Source organism: Lissotriton helveticus, chromosome 3_1, assembly GCF_964261635.1.
Source record: "Lissotriton helveticus chromosome 3_1, aLisHel1.1, whole genome shotgun sequence".
NCBI lineage: Eukaryota > Metazoa > Chordata > Amphibia > Caudata > Salamandridae > Lissotriton > Lissotriton helveticus.
The window spans coordinates 1,801,514,525-1,801,536,292 of record NC_136061.1 but is presented as its reverse complement, the minus strand read 5'-3'; the positions used below and the strand labels follow the sequence as shown (position 1 = coordinate 1,801,536,292).

At 46.2% G+C, this 21,768-nt stretch overlaps 1 protein-coding gene across 1 annotated transcript in view; it reads right to left on the bottom strand.

The window, feature by feature from the left end:
• LOC144823828 (uromodulin-like) overlaps positions 1-21,768 on the bottom strand; it is a 722,123-nt gene that overhangs the window by 171,509 nt on the left and 528,846 nt on the right. Inside the window, exon 5 of the mRNA XM_078682690.1 lies at positions 20,172-20,335. Coding sequence (XP_078538816.1) covers positions 20,172-20,335 — 164 coding nt within the window. The remainder of the gene's footprint in view (positions 1-20,171; positions 20,336-21,768) is intronic.

Here is a 21,768-nt window from a genome sequence, read left to right as displayed (position 1 = left end):
GCGTCCCGCTAACGCGTTGTGAATCCAAGATAGATATGGGGCTGTAATTAGGGGGCGGAGACACGGGAAGAGGCGGCAGGTGTGCTAGCTGTTACACGCACTGCCTGACGAGCCTCGCAGTCCCGTCCTCCTGCAGCCCTCTCACCCTCCAAACAGCTTCTGTGCCCTACGGGGCTCCTGGCAGCAGACGAGCAAGCACCAAACCCACAGAGTGCAAAGTCCGACACTCCTTTGACGAGCGGCCCCCGCGGAGCGGGGGCCGCGAGGAGTTTTCAAGGCTCAGGCAGGGGGGGCGGAGACACGGGAAGAGGCGGCAGGTGTGCTAGCTGTTACACGCACTGCCTGACGAGCCTCGCAGTCCCGTCCTCCTGCAGCCCTCTCACCCTCCAAACAGCTTCTGTGCCCTACGGGGCTCCTGGCAGCAGACGAGCAAGCACCAAACCCACAGAGTGCAAAGTCCGACACTCCTTTGACGAGCGGCACCCACTCGTGTGACAGGCAGACCTATTATGCTAACCAGTATATGATCTAAGTTGATGGTAGGTACTATTTGCCTGCCAGTTTCAAGTGCCCCATACTTCGATATATATTAGTATGGATTTGTGTATCGCAAGAAGGTGCCATATGTCAATCAGGTATACAAATTATTTTGATCGAAGATACGCGTTTCAAGTCGGTTTCCCAATATTAGTTTGCTTATCAAAATGCACATGAGTATTTTTATGCTCTTGGAGATGTAGAAATTCTGAATGTGTACCCTTGACTATAGTATCAGTATTTGTGAATATACAGAACCCTCCTTAGTAGCGTGACCTAAATCATTTCTATATCGCAATTTACGACTACCTGTAGGTTACCCGGCATCACGTTGCTTTATATCTTATATAATCTTTGACAGGCGTATCGGTTACACATTGGTCCGTGTAAGATGACTAGACTACATTTTTAAAAGATGAAGAGGATTGAGAAGATCTGCCCTTAAGTAAAAGGTTAGTATGGCACCTACATCGATCTAGTAGGGAATTCTTTCTCCACATATGGAACCTTGAAGTAGACAATGTTCCTTCTTCTTTTGCATTATGGGGTCCTTCTTTATGTTTTATCTCCAGTGCATATGACTCATGCTCCAGTGTGCTGTATTGATGGATACTACCACTTAGAAAAATGTTGAATAGGATCGTGTGACAACTTTGGGTAAGGTATCCTTCCCACTATTGGTGGTTATGGCTATGTATAATAGTTATCACTATAGGTCAGTGGTTTCCAATCTGTGCGCCGCGGCACCCCGGTGCGCCATCAAAACTTGTTTGGGCCGCCGCGAATAGATGTGCGCCAGTTTGGGAACCGCTGCGTCTGACCGGTTTTCTGTGGTCAGTACTCAGGCACCAGTTGTTGTGAAGGGACTGCTTGCCGGCTTTTCCCTGCGGCACTAGATTGGGTTTGCTGTTTGTAATACAGATGGCATTGTTTTCACGTGGTCGTTGCGACACTTGGGGAGGTCTGGAGGTGGCAAGAACAAAGACAGATAAGTGCTGATGTTTTTTAACGTCAAGCAGTCCCAGACCTCTCACTGCGGGGGCGGACAAGACTCACCTTCTTCATGAATATTTCCCGCATTTCCATTCTGCTTTCCAGGTTCGGCTGCTGGACACAGATTTCTACTGCGCGCCTGGGGCTCTTGCAGTCTCCTTCAAGGGAGAGGAGGCGGCAGCTGGTTGGTGTAACCTCTTTTACGGGTCTCTCACGGCTGTGTCTCCGAGAGCCAGTGCTGCTGCTGAGAGGCTGGGTCCGCCTGGCCTCGGGCCATCGACGACCCCGGGGGGTGGGAGGGGGTAAGGTGGACACCTCCACTCCGGGACGGGTGCACAGGGGAGGGGGCAATATGGCAAGGGGGACGGCAGGCGCAATTGTGCATGCCTCCACCTCTAGGCGTGGAGCTGGCATGCTGAGGGGCCTGTGACGGAGGGGGCGGAGATCCTGGGAATGGACTTCCACTCTGAGGCATGGAGCTGGCACACTGGGGGGCAGTAGATTCTGGAAACCAACACACTTACCTAGACACACTGGAGGGGTGGCTTGTGGAGGGGGCTGAATGGGTTCGAGTTGTGCACCTTTGCTCAGGGCTGCGGTGCTGGCGAGGAGACATGGGAGGCCTGGGGTGCGAACCTTCACCTCCAGATCATAGCTGGAATGCTGAGGAGTTGGGATAGAGACGGACAGCGGCCACAGGGTGCGCCTCTCCTGCTGTGGCATTGAGGGAATGCTGCCGGCACTGTGCGAGGAATGGAGTGTGCATGGGGCGGCAGTTCCAGCATGGTCACCTCCTTCTCTGGATGGACTGATGGACCTTGAGGGGAGACAGAGTGCCGGGCAAGGGGTACGGTCCCTCGGCACTGCGATAAAGAGTGGGTGCTGCTGCTTGATGAATGAGCTTTGGTGGAGAAGTAAGAGTGGGCCCAGGGTGACTGCTGCTCCACGTGCCCTGCAGACATTCTGCAGTGAGGCCAAGGGTGGATGCCTCATCTGTGAGATGCTGTGGGAGCGCTGCTAGCACACAATGTCCAGTGGGAACTGGAAGGAATGGTCTGGAGCCTCCATCCATGGATGTGCACACTGCTGGAGCTGTGGGGGCTGTGGGCAGGACGCTGAATGGTGGTGATACCTTCACCAGCTTCATCCCAGCTGTTTTCTGGGAGAGGGATGGAGGTGCTCCTGCGGCCGGGCTTGCATCTCTCCACCATCAAGGAAAAGTGACGTAGTGGGGAGCCACAGCCTATGGCCAGTGGATCAGGGGAGCCACGGGTCAAAAAAGTTTGGGAACCACTGCTATAGGTAATTACTCAATTTCCCTTTCCAGATAACTCATATAAAGGTGTTCCAAGCTTACAGGTTTTATCCTGTACGTAGACTCTGTAGCGGTTTCTTGTATCTGACTTTGGAGAAAGGCCTTATTGCCTTTTTTGATGTGAGTAACTCCTTGATTAAGAACTATAAATGGGATGGTTAGGTGATATGAAGGGCTACTATTAGTTGTTGTAGATCAACTTAACTACTGTGCTACTCACAAAATGTTATTTGGGATGGTTAGGTGATATGAAGAGCTACTATTAGTTGTTGTAGATCAACTTAACTACTGTGCTACTCAAAAAATGTTATTTCTTTCTCTTTTTTAAAATATTTTTCGCTTTTTTCTCTTTCTCTTAAGTATTGTATGATGATGTATATGCTGGGAGGTCACATAGGCAGGACTATGTTGGATGGTTATAAGTATCTGTAATTTGTATCTATGTTTTCCTTGAAGTGCAGTGTTGGTGACATTGACCTTGTATAATTTTAGGTCCCCTGGGAATTGTATGATAAGATCTGGAGAGGTCCTGAGGAAGGTGGCTTTTGTTCCAACAAAACGCGCGTCGACCTAGTGCGGAATCCCATCTTGTATATTGAGATTCACTTTTTGGCACACAAAATATTTGTAAATCAGTTCCCATCCTTGTACAGATTTTGTTGGAAAGTGTATAGTGAGGGTGTAAGTGTGTTAGTATGATTGGTGTGAGAATGGTGTGTATCCAGGTTTTTTTTTTACATTTGTTTTAATGTTTTTCTTGGTGAATTGTGAATTTTTGGCAATTATCCTTATCTTTTTGTACATTGTGTGATGACTTCTTTGTCAATTACGTAATACTGGATTCATGTCATGAAAATGAATATCACTCTGTTGACAATCTATTTGAGATAAAATGAATTGCTCCGAAGAAAAAGAATGAAATATAAAATATAAAATGTTTTTAAAAAAAGGAATAAAAGTATCTGAATAAATAATAAACTATAATATGAATCAATTGTGACTGTCACCTATGTACTTCTGAGATGATTACAAAAAAGAAAAGGAAGTATCTCATTGTTGAATTGTTACGGTCAAAGAGGGAAATACTTGTTGCTTATATTTTTCAATTCCTTGGTTCACACAATCTGATGACTTTCCCAGACTCGCATTAAAAACGTTTTTACTCTGGAATTTTTACATCTTCCAATTTGGCTCTCTTTTTTTTCCCCCAAGCTATTTGACCCTGCTTACGGTTGCATTCTGTTTTTTCTATATACTACGACCTGGCCAAGGGGAGGTTGTCACTTGGCCAATAGGGACATTGTCGACATCGCTAAATTAGCATGAGCCCAGTAGCTATGATGCTGCTTTTGCTTACGTTGCTACGTAGCTTTGTTTTTGCAAGTCGCTGTTTATGCCTTTCACATGAGAACCGTCTGCTGGGTTTGTTCCCTTTTTATTCCTGGAGTTTAGTCTGAACACCGTGAGCAAGGTCAATAAACAATTCCCCTTGTTATCCTGTTCTGGTCAGTCCCTAGTCCCTAGGCAAAACATGCTAACACGGCTGGAGTTGGAAACTAGTGCATTAATATTATGGGATACGAGTCTAGGCAACACACACTTGGAGAGGAACTGTTAGAACTAGCTATTTCTGGTAGGCTAAGGCTGACGCCAAAGCCAGGCAGAAACCACCATTCTAGTCAGGGCAAGGGAGTCACACGCCAAGATAACCCCTGCTCACCCCCTTGGTAGCTTGGCATGAGCAGTAAGGCTAAACTCGGAGGCAGTGTGTAAAGCATTTGCGCCAGCACACAACAGAAACAACATCCTAGGCACACCACAAAAGGAACTCCACACAAGGTTATATGAAAATAACTTTTGTATTGTCAAAACACATCAGATAGAAATCACACATGTACATTGTGCCAACTGGCACGGGCAATATTCACAAGGGATTATGTACAGGACAGGACCACATGGGCCACTGTCAGAATCAACACTTTTAGAAATAGCACTTCTATAACTTAGAATATAGGATATAAAATCACTGTAGCACAAATTAGCAAGTACAGCACACAACCAGTAATTACTGGTAACAGGTAAGTACCACCTACGCAACCCTAACCACCGTAGGAGAATGTCACGCAGGGGACCAGGACCTCACTAGGACCACCTGTACTGGAAAGAACAACCACCTAAGAATAAAATACATTTAGGGGTGTAAGCAAGAACACATTACACATGATGCATCACAACATTCAGAGGTGTAAGGAAAAGGTAAACACATGATGCATAAAAACACATTCAGCGGTGTAATAACCAGACACATGATGCATCAAAAACATTCAGGTGCCAGAACATAACTCAATAGCGCAAAAACACATGATGCCTAAAAACATTCAGAGGTGTAAGATCCAGGTGCGTGATCATATTAAATGCATTACGTTTCCTAGCATCACATCACATCGCGCCAAACTCACATTAGGCAATTACCATCTCATAGATAATCTCATTGCGCCTAAATAAAATCACATACCAGCCCCCATCTAATAAAGGGACTAAAGAACCCTGTGTCCAGAATGACAGGGTGCGCTGCCAACGCAGCGCCAGTCAGGGGTGCCCCACCGGCGCAAAACCTAAACGTTGCAGGTGCCCACTACTTGCTGGGCACCTAGGAACAATCACAAGACCTAAACGGTGCAGCTGCCCACTAATTGCTGGGCAGCTGGGAATCAAAAACTGTGACAGGGTCCTCACTGACCCTAGAACAGAACTGCGCCAACTGTTGGAGCCACACAGGCTCTGAAAACACTCGTGTCCACGTTGGAGCCACCCGGGATCTGACATAACACATGCCCCAAACGTTGGAGCCACACAGGCTCTGAAACTGTGCCACATTGTGCAGAACGTTGGAGCCACACAGGCTCTGAAACTATGTGTCCCCAGGCCCTCTAGAAGAGGACAATGGCCCCCTAAATCACGCTGGAGCCTCAGGGGCTCTGAAACAAAATATGCCCTCAGGGAGCCTCTCGGGCCTTAAGACTACATTGGGGCGACCCGCTGCCAACCGGGGCTGCCCTAATTTCACCACCATCGTGGAGCGCACAGGCTCCTAAAATCATCGTGACCCCCAAGGGCCTCTTGTGGCCCTCAAACAACCAGAATGGCCCCCGGAGCCTCGCGGGCTCATAAATGCCCAGGTATTGCCCCCGGAGCCTCTCTTAGGCTCGAACAACCCTGGGGCCTCTCTCAGGCCAGGCCCGCACACTGGAGGGGAGGGGCGGGCACCGGCAATGTGCCCCGACGCCCTCCTCCCTTCACTTGCTCTCCCGGCCCCACTCACCGGCTGACTGCTCGGGTCGCGCTGGGCTGTGGAGGCGGGGTAGGCTTCCAGCTACGCTTTTGGAGCCTCTCTGGCTCCCACTCACATTGGATGCCTCTGCAAGCAGGCCGGGGCTCTGCCCGCACACAGGGCTCTTCACTCGAGCCCCGGCCACGCTGGTCTCTTGGCCCTGCTTCCTTCTGCCCACCACCGGAGCACTTCCGGGTCGCGCCTAAACCCCGCCCACGTCGGCCACCGGCTGCCTGACTTCCTGGATGGGTGCACGGGCCGCGGCGGTTTCTCCTCAGGGCAAAACGAGAGCCGGGTGGGCACGGGCCTTGATGCATCCAGCGCTCTCAAGCGCAAGGGGCCCAGGAACAGCGCTCCCAAGCGCTACAGCAATAAAGCGCTCCCTAGCGCTAGAACCAAAGATAAAGCGCTCCTGGCGCTATATGTGGAAATAAAGCGCTTCCAAGCGCTAGAGGGCATTAAGCGTGCTCCCAGCGCTACAAGCAGGATAAAGCGCTCCCAGGTGCTTATTACAGGAAAAACAGCGCTCCCAAGCGCTAGAAGGGCAGATAAGGCTCCAGAAAAGTTCTTCAGGGGATGCAGCAAAGTCCTGCAACCAAGAGTTGAAGAAACCAGCCCATCAGCTAAGAAAAAGTCCTCCAATCCCCACAGGCAAAGAAGGGGGTCCCAGCACAGGGTCCATCAGGTATCCAGGGGCTGGGCAGGGCTCAGGGAGGCAAGCCTTCCCCTGAGCCCAAGCAGCAGCACACCCCTGGCAGGATTCAAGTCAGAAACAAGAACATTTTGGAAGGGGACACAGCCCCTTTTTATACAGTGAATTCCTTTGTCTAGCAGGGTGCAGGCAGTGTGAGAACCAGCTACAACTGGTTATAGGGAACTCCTTCCAGGGTGAGGGGCCGAGGCGACAGCCGCCCAGCAGGAGGTGGAGCCAGCATTGTGGCAGGCAGGCACAGCCCTATTCACTCCCAGGTGCTATCTCCTCCCATCACTCTAGATGCAGATGCAGTCATTCAACCAAGGGCTGACTCAGACAACCTCCTGGGGCTCCCCAGCCCCTGTCACCCTCAAACCAGACAGTCAATCCACAAGCAGGCCCAGGTACACTCCTGGAGCCAGGCTTCAGCCAATCACGTGCCAGCAGACTCACTACACACGCACACCCATGTCTAGAAGTGGTACTTCCACACTAGACACATTCATGCCACATACATCATTACGCAGCATTCAATCTCACGAGTTTGCACATACCAAACTCGACCCTGCCCTCCCCACACATAGGAACTACCATGGTCACACATATTCCCCATGCATTCCTATGGGAGGGCAGGTCACTCACCACACATACACAGAGAGCTCACACACTTTACACTGTACCACAGTGAAAAAGTGTGCAGAGGCCTAAAATCACCAACACCAGGTTCCAGAAACAGGCTTGGAAAAAGCAAAATGTTTCGGGGTGAACCTTCCAAAAAGGGCCAGGTCCAACAGGAACCTTTCCAGGGTGAAGAGAAATGTGGTTCCAATGATGTAGATATACCATCTAGGCACTAAAGTATGGGGTCTACTGACAAAGCCCAGAGATCTTCTATTACATAATGATACTTTGTCTGGCCAAGGAGAGGGTGGGTAGGCCTTATAGTCCGTTCCCCACTGTCTTTATATGATGACATTTCCCTTTGTGAAAAAATGGCTTTGCTGCAATCCAAACTGTATTGATATTATGCATTTTGCATTTTGCTGCTGGTTGTGGCTCGTATAGGACGTTTATAGAGCACGATTGTTGAAATAAACATTTTAAACTATATTCGTGTTTCAGTAAATTCTTATTGCGGACGGGTACGAGAGTGTGAGCGAAAAAATGTGTCTTGTTACCGCAATTCCTGAGAGATCCGGGAGTGTTGTCTTCAGGGGGGGTCTAATCATTTGCTTCTTGATGAGTGTGGAGGAGAGCGAGTAAGGCACTATAGCTAGTCGGTCCTGGGTACATGGATACTTAGGTGGTGAGAATGCTGAGCTCCTAAACACTGAGGTCTCATTTTCCTGCGCATAATTCTGTGTATGTGCAGAATCACTGCAGCAGTATTAATGCAGATAGATGATAAGAACACACAAATATAGTACTTTAAACACACTTGGATTATAGAACCACAATTACAATGGGATGCTACATGCAAAATACATGACAAACTCAAGAGATGAATGGGTAGAAGAGTGGTTGTCACCAAGGTTACCTTATATTTTTCAAGCAATACTCTATTAAACTTTCTCCAGAATCAAGCAGAAGATTAGTCACAGGTGCTCATGGAGGTCCAATTCCATACCCATTTTTGAGGTTAATCTGGATTCATCACTTACATTCCATTTAGAGTAGTTGATTGTAAATGCACATTCCACATCTGAATTTGTTCTGACCCTTTTAGATCTAGCCTGAACACCTGAGGCTATTATGGATAGCTGTTATTTCTGATCTGAGCATATCCAGACTTGAACCTTGCAGGGACTCCTGTAGCAATGCCTGAATTTTAAGTCAAGACCGGAGGCTAGCATTATGCATAAACTTTTATAGCTACTCTCAACTGCAGCATTTTAAAGCAAACCTTAACCACACTTTAAATACTAGAAAAAGAACCCCTTATAGTCCATTTATACCCGAACCCAGCAGCCATCTTCCTCTTTCATTTGCTGCTCCTTGTCAGTTAAGTATCTGTTAGCACTACTTTACGTTATTCAGGTAGATTTATAGGTTTATGGCCTTTTTTATTTTAATAGGTGATGGTCTCTTACATATAGGTAATATATTTTTGGATGTTTACAACTTTAATATTGTGAGTTTGTTTTGTGTCTATTAGCTTAGATTTGTTAATACCCAGGAGATTGCTTCATGGTTTAGCCTTTTTTTTAATGAAAATAGATGCAGTCTTGCCTGGGTTCCTTGCATGTCGTTCGCTCCGAGTGGTGCTTTTGTACGGTCCAAGTGCAAGGTTTTTTCTTTCCGGACCTCGCGCTGACGCTAATTGTAAGGCATTAGGCCCTCTAAGCGTGAGCAGGGATGAGTGATCCCTGTGACTTGCAGTAGTTAGTGGTTACTGAGTACGATGACATTATGTGTGGTGCATGCATCATGACGTCAGGTGACCATTTTGAGGGAATATCGGTTGCCGTGGGTTTTGAAGTTTTAAGGGCACCGTTTTCCTCAGAGAGGACTGTTCGAGGTTGCATTTTTGCCAAATCTGTTTTTGATAGCGCTTTAGTTTTTTTATTTTTATTTTTAAACATCTTTTTATTGAAAAAATAAAGAAAAACCAATAACAGGTGACTTACATCGCGGAATGAAAGGATGACAAATATACATAGAGGGCATAATGGATGGAGAACTATCAATAAAGTCTACTCACAAGCTACATCAGGTATGCGGCCGTATAACATTCAGGATAATCAAACAAATGCCAACCACCAACCCCACCTCCCCAGGAAACAGGATAAACATGAACAGCAGTCCAGAGTAGAAGGGAGGCAGGGGCGCAGCAGTAAAAAGGTACGAGACTACAGCCGTATCCCGAATACATTAACGGATGATGCAACAGTCGGCTAATTTACGCTAATAATACCCCCACCGAAACCCATCCACCCAAAACACAAATTTGCGCCTCAATAAGACCACCTATATCAGGATTCTAAAGGATTTCAAACATAAAAACTACAAACACTAACAAGACGAACACCCCTCCCCCACACTGCACCCCTGCATATGACTTGCGCACGTCCCCAACTAGCAGTGTGCCTGTCGCCCCATCTAACTAGGTACAAAAAGTAGAAAAAAATGGAGGAGGACACCTCAGTACGGGCCCCCGGTGCCCCCTCCCCCCCCGCCAGAACCAAGAATCCCCCAGGATAAAACCCACAACTCTATTACGAAGCGATATAAAACGAAACAGGGGAAAAAGTAAATACCACCGACCTCCCGTAAATACAATGGTAGCGAATCCCACTTCAGCAAGCCCACGGTGCCAAGCCCCAACAATCAGTCTCATCCTTGACCCTTCCGGACGGACTGTCGCCTCCGCAAGATAGTCAAAATGCAGAAACAGTTCAGTAAAGTTCCTTCCGAGGCGAGGCAAAGTATTAAAGTCACTGGGAACTCCATCGACATCGATGATGCCCCTCACCGCAATGAGCTCCCGACGTCGTTGTCTCTGCGATCGTAGTAAAGGTGTCGGAGAGGGGAAAAACGCTGTTTCGTCCCGTAGATAGTTCCCACCAAGAGTACCCGGAAAGGAAGCACCAATTAATCCACACACAGTGAGCAATGACGGTGGGTTTGGCAGTCCGTAGAGAGCACCGAGTTCACTGTCGTCGGCCATCACACTGACATGAAGCTCCAATACCTCTCGTGGCACAGTGGCCACTTCCGTTACAAGGACCTCCGTGGGTGGTATAGGGCGATCAGGATATTGCAACGGATCAGGGTCCGGTCCCTCATACCCATAGCCGTATGTGACCGCTATCATTTTCTGAACAATGGACTCCACATGGAAATGTAGTGCCCCGATAGCTGCCAGTACAGTCCACATCGACGGTTCAGACTCAATCAGTCCCACCACATTTTGTTCCGAGTCGACCATATTCGCGTCCCCCAGAGTTGCCGGTCTTCCCCGGGGGAACCGGCAAAATCGGGACGGACTGTCACAGAGGGAGACTCAGGGCTTACCAAGGCCACAATCCACGGCAGCGGCAAACTGGGTCTCCAGGTCAGGGACCTCCCCCCACAGCCACAATCGTGCCTCGTCAACCCTCTGTCGATTTTAGACCAGATCAACAACTGCCGTCAAAATCGGGCTTAGAAAGTTCTCCACATCCAAGGACCAGACCCTGTCGATCTACCACGGCCGATGTTGTTCAACTGGAACCCGGCTGGGCCAGTACTCGAGTCCCCGGCTCACAAGCTGGTGTAGGCCCCAAACTAAACTTGACATAACTCTGTCTACCAAGGTGGTAAAAGTCCCGGGATCGCTCCAAAGTACAGCACAGCAGTTCACACGCCCGGAGGCAGGGTGTAAATTCAGGATTAGTAGCAGGATCATCCGGCGGGGGACGGAGGTCGGCGGAGCCGGGAGCCTAAGCGGCAATTTGGTTGCTAGCGTGGCTCCTCCCCCGCGCTTCAGTTTTTTAAAGTAGAGAGTTTGTTTTACTAGGTTTAAAAAAATGATGTATATGCATATATAAAAAGAAAAAAGGGCATTTTTAAAAATTAAATAAAATAAATAACACAAAACGAGTCAAGAAGGAGATCCATCTGGGATAAGGGTAATGATGACTTATTAAGTACAGGAGGAGGTAAGGTCTTCTGTGAAGGATATTTTAAGTTCAGTTATAAAAAGAAAAAGGAGAGCTTCGGATTTCTCTAATGAGGAATATTGGTTCTTGGAGTAGTAAGAGGAGAATAATACCTTAGGTTCAGAAAAGAAAAGGATGAAAAAGTAGAACATTGAGAATGAGGCAAAAGCTAGTTTATTAGCATCAGAAAGGTGGTCTAGGCACCACGCAAAAGGAAGGTGTCCTAAGCTGCACAAAAGAGGGTGTCCATGGCGGCACATGTGAGATTCAGGCAATAACTGATGAGAAGGATTCCCATAATCATGATGGCAATAGCGATGATGAGTTTGTCCTTGACAACTGTGAGAAGGAAGGTTGAGATGTGGATATGGATAAGGAATAAGAAGTGAGGAAGGAGAAAGGAATTGTAAAAGACCCATGTGGTGTTGAAATGTTTAACCCAGACATGTTAAGCACCCCAGAAACTCAAACGAGTGGCTTTTAACACATGTTTCTGAATTTATCGAGTTATGGATAAATGTAAATGTAAATGTGTTGGATTTGTAAAGCGCACAGCTGCCCGTGAGCGTCCCGGCGCTTGCTTAGGGAACCCTTCCTGGTATTCCCCTGTGAGAAACCCCGGCAGGGTGTCCACAGGGTGAAAGCCAGGCATCCCGCCGCGAGGGGCCTTAGTGGAGATTAAGCAAACTATTGCCCAGAGTCGCAGAGTGTGACCCCGTGAGTTGAGTAGGCACCAGAGCGAGAATTGTCGAGTCCGTGGAATTTTTGAGCCCGAGACCCGCCGAGGCGGGGAATCGAACCCTGGTCCACGGTCGATCTCAGCTTCCGGGTCTGCCGCCTCTAACCACTGAGCCACGCTTCTCCACGAGGCCTTTGGAGAATGAAGCACGGGCAATAATGAGGGCTGAGTGTTCTCATCCCATGATTGAGAATAAGGCATTAATGACTTCAGATTTAGATCCTGATATGAGTTGTTTTTTTTTTAAGATGGGTTGTGATCCCACAAAGGATTTAGGGCCAGATGTAGGTAGGCCTTTACCGGTCGGTAACGGCCGAAAATACCGAATTTCGGCCGTTACCGACCGGTATTGAGCGATCGGTATGTAGGTGATAGAAATTAGGCCGAATCGGTAAATTTACCGAATCAGTAAATTTACCGAATCGGTAAAATACCGAATCGGATATTTTACCGAATCGGAAAATTTACCGATTCGGAAAATGTACCGATTCGGTAAACTTACCGAATCAGTAAAATACCGATTCGGTAATTAAGAATAGGTAAAATTGAAGATTGAGATATAGGGAGGCTCTGAAATACCGAATTTGCTTCAAATTCGGTATTTAAGAGTCGGTATTTACCATGGATTCAAATCAGGTGGTAACCAGGTGCAGCCTATAAAAATTGACCCAAAATGCAATTCTGTTTGCACAATGGCGGCATTTTATGTCATTGCAAGACGGCTACGGCTACAGGAGGAAGGAGAGAGGGAATGGCTGAGACAGGAGCAGGTCTACAGGCAGAGGGTGACCCTGTTCATGCTCACAGAGGAAGAGATACTGCAAAGGTACAGGTTGGCTCCAGACACCGTCTTGGAGCTCATCAGGGACCTACAACCACTGTTGCAGCACACCACCCCAAGGGCACATGCAATTCCACCCCATGTACAGGTGCTGTGCAGCCTCCACCTGCTGGCTTCAGGGAGCTATCAGAGCGTGGTTGCTGCGGTGGGTGAGGTGACCCAGAGCAGCCTCTCAAGGTTTTTTCACAAATTCCTTGACGCCATGTTGCATAGGATGGAGCATTACATTTCTTTTCCATCCACCCATGCTGAACTGGTTCAAACCAAATCCGATTTCTACCAGATGGCTAGATTTCCCCATATCATCAGCTGCATTGATGGCACACACATCCCCATTTGGCCCCCTGCTGCCACAAAATACATCTACCGGAATAGGAAGTCCACCCACACCATCAATGTACAGGTGATTTGCAATGCAAAGTTCGTCATCACAGACCTTGTTGCGAAATTCCCTGGGAGTACCCACGACTCCTATATTTTTCAGAACAGCGGCATCTATGCACGGCTGTCTGCAGGTGAATTTGGCGAAGGATACCTCCTAGGTAAGACACAGTGTGCAACACCTTTTACACCTATTGCAATAAGCAGTACATGTATGCATGTGAGTAAATTATTCCCTTTTCATTTTAGGAGACAGTGCATACGCCCTCCGCTCCTTCATACTCACCCCCTACCTCAACCCCTCAACACCCAGTCAAAGGAGATATAACCGGGCACACAAGAGCACACGGAATGTTGTAGAGCGAACATTTGGTATCTTGAAAAGCAGGTTTAGATGCTTGCACATCACCTGCTGTAAGATAATTGCTGCCTGTGCTATGTTGCACAATCTTGCTGTTAAGAGGGGGACTGAGGTGGAGTTATCAGACTATGAGGACGACAATGCTGTGCCTGAAAGAAAACCTGCTGGAGTGTCAACACCAAGTGATGGCAGATACAGACGTGAGGAAATAACACACAACTATTTCTGAGTAAGTGATGACACTGAGAGCTATATTGAAAGCACATGCTTCTGTTTAATTAGATTATTTCAAGATATGTTAAAGAACAAAAGTGCAACAGTAAGCATTTGACAGCAATGCTCACAGTGAGCAAACACACACAGACAGGTGTTGAATCCACCCACCGTAGTTGTATATTGTCACTAGGCAGGTTGAAATGGCACAAATGTGCAAATGAAACTTTATTAACTATGATTCAAATGTCCAATGGCAGTAGGCCATAGTTACAACTGTTCATTTGCGGCCACGCTTTGCACTGGCAGGTGTATGTGGCTCAGCCTGTTCACTGGGCGTTTGGCCTGTACCCGCACCCTGTTGCCTGATGCTCCTCCTTGGCTCTACGCCATGTTGGCTTGCTGTGCTGCTCCTACTGGTGCTAGCTTCAGTGTCCGGCACGTCAATAGCAGAACTTTGTGCACTTTGAGCATTGAGTAGGGCCTCCAGCGCACCGGTCATTCCGGCTATGCCCCTTGTCAACTGGTTGCTGTTGAGTCAGGGCTTCCTGACTATTGATGCTACGCCTGCATAGCAGGGATGTGGCTGTTGCCAGGCGGTGGATGGATTTCTCTGTTCTCTGTGCGTGCTGCTTCTCCCTGCGCCTTGATGTGATTTCAGAGTCCAGTTTTGAGCACAGTTGCTCCATGGATAGGGACATGTCATGTATGCCTGTTGCCATGCTTTTGTTAACCTCCACCAGCTCCCTGATGCCCTTGCCAATTTCCTGCATGTTGATGTTCAGGTTACGCATTTGTCTTTGACAGGACATGATGCCCTTGCCCTGCATCCTCGAATCCTGACCATGGTTCCCTCCAGGCCCTGGAAGACGCTGGACCCTCTCCACGTGCACCTACACTCCTCCCTTGTACTGTGCGGCGTCTAGTGGTACTTGGTACAGGCTCTGTGCTGGGCTGCAGTGTGGCAGTGATGTCAGCTTGAGACAAGTTCTGTGAGTCTTCACCCACCATTTCATCAGCAGCTGTCTCCATTTCCAGCAGTGGGGAAATGACATGCCTCCTGCTAGGGTGTGCAGCAGGTGTTTCTACTACAAGGGATGCAGGCATTTCGGGTGATGAGACCAATAGTGGTGACTGTGAAGGAATTGGAGAGCCCTGCATTTGTTTACTGATGTCAGTTTCTTGGGAGGGTGGCTGCCCACTCGGAACACCTGTGTCCTGTGATGCACTGGGCCCTGGCTCCTGACTGTCATCCCTCTCGGGTGCCGTGCCTTCTGCCTCCTCAGACTGCCTTCTGTATGTGTGACCTGTGGACATATGAGCACATATCAGCTAGGTGCAAATGTGTCACAGCCACTACAATTAAACATATCACATTGCACTTTGTACATGCTGCCTGCCCTTCATTTTGTCTGCATTCATTTAAATGACTTGTTGGTTACAGTGCTGTGTGACATGGTCTTTCAATAACTGACTACGTGTACCATGATGCATTGCTACAGTTTTGCACAGACACCCTGGAACTGGGGTAACTTAGCTGCAAGGGGTGAGGGATGGATGGGGGTGTGAGGGGGATTGCTGTGCATGCTTCTTACCTTTTTTAGTTGCAGATTTCGCCGAGCTGTCCACTTCTCCCAGTCCATGGACGCTTTCAGCCTCCAGGGTTGTGGCTACCAGCTCCTCCAGGTCAGTGAGGGGGGGTGCAGTGTTCTTTCCTCCACCTGTTTTCGAGGCCTGTTTGTGGTGGTCAGCCAATTTTTTCTTTGTGAGGCTCCTTAGGTCATAGAACCTCTTTTTTAAATCTTCAGTGACTCTGGTGGTCACTCCCACTGCATTTACTTTCTGTAAGATTTCCAGCCAAATCTTCCTTTTTGCTGATTCAGGCACAGTAAGGGACTGCTTTCCAAAACGTCTGTGGTGTACCTTTACCACCTCCTCAACAAGGACCTGTAGCTCCATGCTACTGAATTTTAGCTTTCTTTTCCTTTCAGCCTGCTCAGTGTCCCTGCTGCTTGCCATGTTAAAGTTTTCAAAAAACACAAGCTCTGTCTGCTGCTGCTGCTGCTCCCAGTCTCTCTGCTCCAACTGCCTTTCCAGAACCTTCTAATTAGTTGCAGCTGCCTGGGTAGCCACTTCCTGGTAGGAAGGGGGAGGGTGGTTGCACCTGATTGGCTGTTGTGTTAAATTTCACTTTTGTTTGCTGCCCGATTCGGAAAATACCGATGGGTATTTACCGATCGGTATTTTTACCGATCGGTATTTCCAATGCATTCCTATAGGCCTTTTGGCCCATAGGAATGCATTGGAAATACCGATCGGTAAATACCGATTCGGTAATTACCGAATCGGTATTTTCCGAAAGTCCGATATTGATTTTTACCGATTCGGTAAAAAATACCGATTTTTCCTCTACATCTCAATTACCGATTTTTGAATACCGAATCGGTAAAATTCGGTATTTAAGAATCGGTAAAATCAAATTACCTACATCTAGCCCTTAGAGAGGTCACTTAAACAGACTGTTGGATGTCTTTGGTCCTCTTGCAAGGCTTTTAGATATGCGCGAAGAATCAAGCTCTAAGTCAGTTTCTGCAGATACTGAATTGTTAAGTAGTTGGTCCAAAAAAGCAGTTTGTTTCCTGGGAAACTAAAATGCAGCTACAATGGAGGAAAGGCGTAGGGTGAACCTCATGCGCATTAGCCCTAAACTAGGAGATTTTGCTAGAAAGGAGCCTAGTGGGGTCCTAAGGGTTTCTTGTTTGGTGAAGGGTTAGTGAAAGGTGTGGCAAAATACGTTTATAGTTTCAAATTACAGTTCTAAAGACGTACATCCTTTAGAGGATTCAAGTCGACCACTGATTTCTACCCTCAGAGAGGTAGAGGTACCAGGGCGTGCCAGTCCAGAGGAAGAGCCTTTTTCTCTCAAGGAGGTCAAGGTAAGAAAGGTAGGGGGTTGTTTAAAAGAGTTTGTGAATTACTTAACCAGAAATAAATGGGCCCTTCAAAAAGTAAAAGGATACATGATAGAGTATAGAGAGGCACCTGTTCAACTGGTGGAGCCAAGGGAAATGGTATTTCAGGTGGGTCAACAATTGTTAGTGGATTTGGAAGTTCAAGAAAGGAGCAAAAGAGAGGATGGTGGTGTCTTTTCTGAGAGAGAGGGATTTATATGATTATGTATTTGGACGATTTTCTTCTTATGTCCCAGGATCAGGAGGAGTTGAGAGCACAGTTGTCTGAAGCTCGTCATCTGTTGGTGTCGCTGGGATTCTTAATCAATTTGGAAAAATCAGTGCTGATCCGTTGTAAGGAGATAGATTTCCTTAGTTTTCAGGTGAATGTTCATGCAACCTAGAGGTTACCAGATAGAAGGTGGTGAAAATAAAAACAGAGGTGAGGCAGATTCTAAAGAAACCTCTCATTACTTTGTGGTCATTAGCAAGGGTTTTAGGTTTGTTTTCTTCTTCAAACCAGGCAGTATTTCCAGGTTCTCTTCATTAAAGAGGTTTACAGAGGATGAAGGCAGAGGGCCTATGGAAGGGTTGATGGTATGGAGACCAAATACAGCTCACTTTGGAAGCTCAGGAGGAGTTGAATTGGTGGCTAGACAATTTAGAAGCATGGAATAAATTAGCGGTTGACAGGATATGTCCAAATTTCATTTTGGAGACAGATGCAAGCCTTTTAGGCTGGGTAACTTGTTTGAATCAATAGGAGATCCGTTACAGATGCTCTTGGGAGGAGAGCCAAGACCATATGAATGGATTGGAGATGAAGCAGGTCTCTTTGGGAAAACTTTGAAGAATTGCACTTTTTTATTAAACAAGACAATGTCTATTACATAAATGTATTCATCAGTGGCAGCAAATCCAAGAATTTGACTCAGGTTGCAAAGGAAATTTTGAGTTTTTGTTTAGATCAAAAAATAGGTTTACAGGCAGAGAATTTGCTGGGTATGTTCATTATGACAGCAGATTGAAACGCAAGGTATCTCTGGGATTACAGTTATTCAAAGCCGAGTGCCCATCTATTCAGGAGAGTTCCGAATGTTTGAGGTTCTTTGGGAGTAGATCTGTTTGCATCGAGGTTTACATACTAGTTACCCCAGTACTCCAGCTAAAGATAATATCCCCCAAGCAGAAGCAGTGGATGCTTTCCAGCAGGATTGGAAAGGACTGCAGGGGTATACATGTCCTCTTTTCTCGAAGATTCAGAGTGGGTTGTTAAAGGTTAGGAGACAGAAAGCTCAGATAATTCTGATCCCTTATTTCTAGACGGTTCCACCTTGGTTCCCAGGGCTGTTGGAATTAGGGTTAGAAGAGCCTTTTTAATACTAGTTTTAGAAGACATGTTGACAGATCCAGGGGAGAGGTTCATCCTGTAGTTTTGGAAAGGCCTTTGAACCTTGTTGCTTATATGATATCAGGGAGGAAAACATTTTGAAGGACTTTCAGAATAGGCTCAGGAGTTGCACATGGTTTCCGGGCTCCTGGGACAAGGAGGCATTATATTGGAGCATGGAGGAAATGGGTTTGTTGCTGCATGGAGAGAGACGTGGATCCTGTGGAGGCACCTTGCATATCATTTTCTCATTTGTATTCACCCTTATTTGAGAAGGGTTTGAGTTATAGTACTATATATTGTTTTAGGTCAGCGTTAGCTGCAGGGTAATGAAAGGTTTAAAGTTGCAGAGACCTCCTAGGCCTAGGTATAGTCATTATGGAATTTGAATTTGGTTTTCAAGAGTTTGGAGCCTTGACATACAAATACGTTTTTGACATTACAACAATTGTATTGTGAGTTAGCAGCTCTACTGTGTTTGATTTCTTTTAGAAGGATTTCAGAAGTACATGCTTTGGAGGTGAGTAACCATTTCTACAACTCGGATGGGGTAATTTTTTTAATTTTCAGAAGACCTAAGACAATGTTAACCCCAGTGTCTTACCTGAGGTTTGATTACCATTACAGTTGTGTGTGGTGTGTTGCTTCAGCTTTCAGGTGCACATTCTACGTAGAGGGTGCATCTGAAAGCTGAATTGCTTCTGGGACCACTAATGGCATTGCCGTTCACAATGGAGTGAGGGCATGAAAGTTTCCAAGTTCATTTTCGAAAACTGTCACTTCTAAAAATGCCACTCAATAAAGTAATATATTCTGATGTACTATGGTGAAACACGCCACATGTTAGAGAAATACACAATTTTGAATTTTAGGGAGAATTTATTATATTTTTACGTGTTCCTTACACAGTGGGCTTGGTTCACAAAGATAAGCTTACATGTTTGTTTAAGAATACTCTTTCTTGGGATTCATAAAACTGTGATTTCATAATAACTTACAATGATGAACTCTGCACATAAAAAGATTGGGCAGGCCTATCTTTTTATGTGTGGAATTCTCCGCCCCGACAATCACAGTTATTCCTAAATTGCAGTTTGGTGAATACCGAAAAGAGTAAAGTTACACAAATGGGTGAGTTTACCTTTGTGAATCAAGCCCAATATTTTTAAAGATGGTGTCCCTAAATATAAGCGGTAGTGGAACCGGTCTTTGCTACTTTTACTTAAGTTAACATGTATGCGTGTCCATTTGTTCAGCCTCTTCCTCATTGTTGATGCTCAGTCAAGTAAACAGCATCTCAGTGCTGCTGTTCACCAGGTGGCCACAAGTAGGTCAGTCGGGCCCTCGGAACCGCACAATAGGTCTGCCTGTATTAGATCGACGTCCAAAGGAGCTCATATATAGTATGTAGGAGGCCACTTCACTGCTCCTAACAGCATTTGCCATATCTCATTGAACGTGATACGTCCACCAGCCAGTGTTAGATGTTAAAGGACAAAACAAGATATCATCACGAAATGTCTTGCGCTCTGGGGAGGATAAAAATCAGCATGAGGTGTTGAGGAACGCCGAGGAGGCCCAGAGTGCTTCAAGGCGACACCTAATGGAGGCTGCGCTGCACAAATGCCAGCAACATGAAAATAGGATGGATGAAGGAATCATAGCAGTTTTGCAGTAAAATGGAGTACAGGATAAACAGCATAGAAAATGACAAATCATCAAATAATCAAGGGCCCATGGGTGAGTGTTTCATTTCAGCATTCAGCGCCTTTGAAATGCACCTACCTGAGAATGGGATGCACGGCCGTCAGCAGGCTCGTCTGCATTGTCAAGTTGTAGGTACAGGAGAAGGGGATCGTCAGAGAACTGCTTATTATAAGACCACTTGATGTGTCCGGAGGAACATACAGGACGTTTGAGAAGGTTAACTTTTTATCAACAGTATTTATCTAGGGAAGGAATGATAGACGTTTACAAAAAGAAAATATATGAGAAGTGATCGTTGTGAAAGATTTCTTCCAGGGTTCTACATCGTAAGTTCTCAATTGTAACATTATTAACAGTATGGCGTGCAATATACAGAGTAAAAGTGCAGATTTTTTTATTTTACATTCAACCATAACAGATAAAAAAAGAGCAGAAGCAATAAAAGCAACGAACAGCTTAATTCCACATGACATCAGTTTCCTAATATTAACAAAGTTATCATCATACAAAAAAATATAGTTTACACAAACAAAAACAGCAAAAAGAGTAAGAAAAAGAAAAAAGAAAAAGGCTTGCAGCAAACGTAAGACAGTTGACAGAGAGCAGAAAAGAGAAAAAAAAAAGGGAAAAAAACACATATTGTTAAATACATAGGCCCTTATTTATGAAGGCCTTGCGCCACCGATGCGTCACTTTTTCCCATGTTAAAAGTGACGCACCGGCGGCGCAAGTCCTTCATAAATAAGGCCCATAGAGTGCACCATAATAAGCCATTGCCTCTCCCGAGTTACTCCATTAACCCAATCTTTTAATGGATTCCAGATCTTCAGTCCTTTTGCTCTGCCGTTTATGCCTTTTGTACATAACGTGCTCTTTCCAGATTAAATATATGAAGCAACCGGACTTTCCATTGCAAAAAGGTTGGGGGGGGAAGAGTCTAACCATGCTGATGCGATACATAGTCTGAGCACTGACATGGCTATAAATAGAAACTCACTGTTAGGGCTATCTTGTGCCGATACCCCAAGTAGCATAAGCTGTGGAGAAATCAGAATTTCTTTTTTTTAGAACAATTTGCAAAAAAACGGAAATTTCTCTTCTTAGTAAATCCTGACTGGGGCATGTCGAAAAAATGTGGGTCGCATCCGCCTTGTATATCTTACACCTAAAACAATGGGCTCCCTCTGTACCCCCTCCCCCCCACTTAACAATTTTTGCAGGCGTATTGTATAGGTCAAAAAGAGTCTTAAAATGATGTGCCCGCAGATTAGCAGTACATAGAACCAGGTTGCCCATTTCTATTGACTTCAAAAAGCATGAATCGGCGACAACCACCCGAACCTGCCATTTCAATGCATGCTTTTCGAGTTCGTCCATTATACCCTCCAATAATAAACTATACAAAGAAGAGATTAAGAACTCGGATGAACGGATTAGAGCTTCCATCAATGGTGAAACTGAAAACCCTCTGCTCCACCAGCTTTTTTAAAAAGAAAATCCCTTATTTGTAAGAACTTAAAAAAATCTCGACGATCAATATTAAATTTGGCCCTAAATTTTTCAAAAGATGCTATATGTTCCCCTGTCAAAAAATCACCTATCATATAGACCCCTGCTTTCTCCCATCTTTGCAAGTGCCGATCTGACAGTGCCTCAGGTATCTGATCATTTTTGA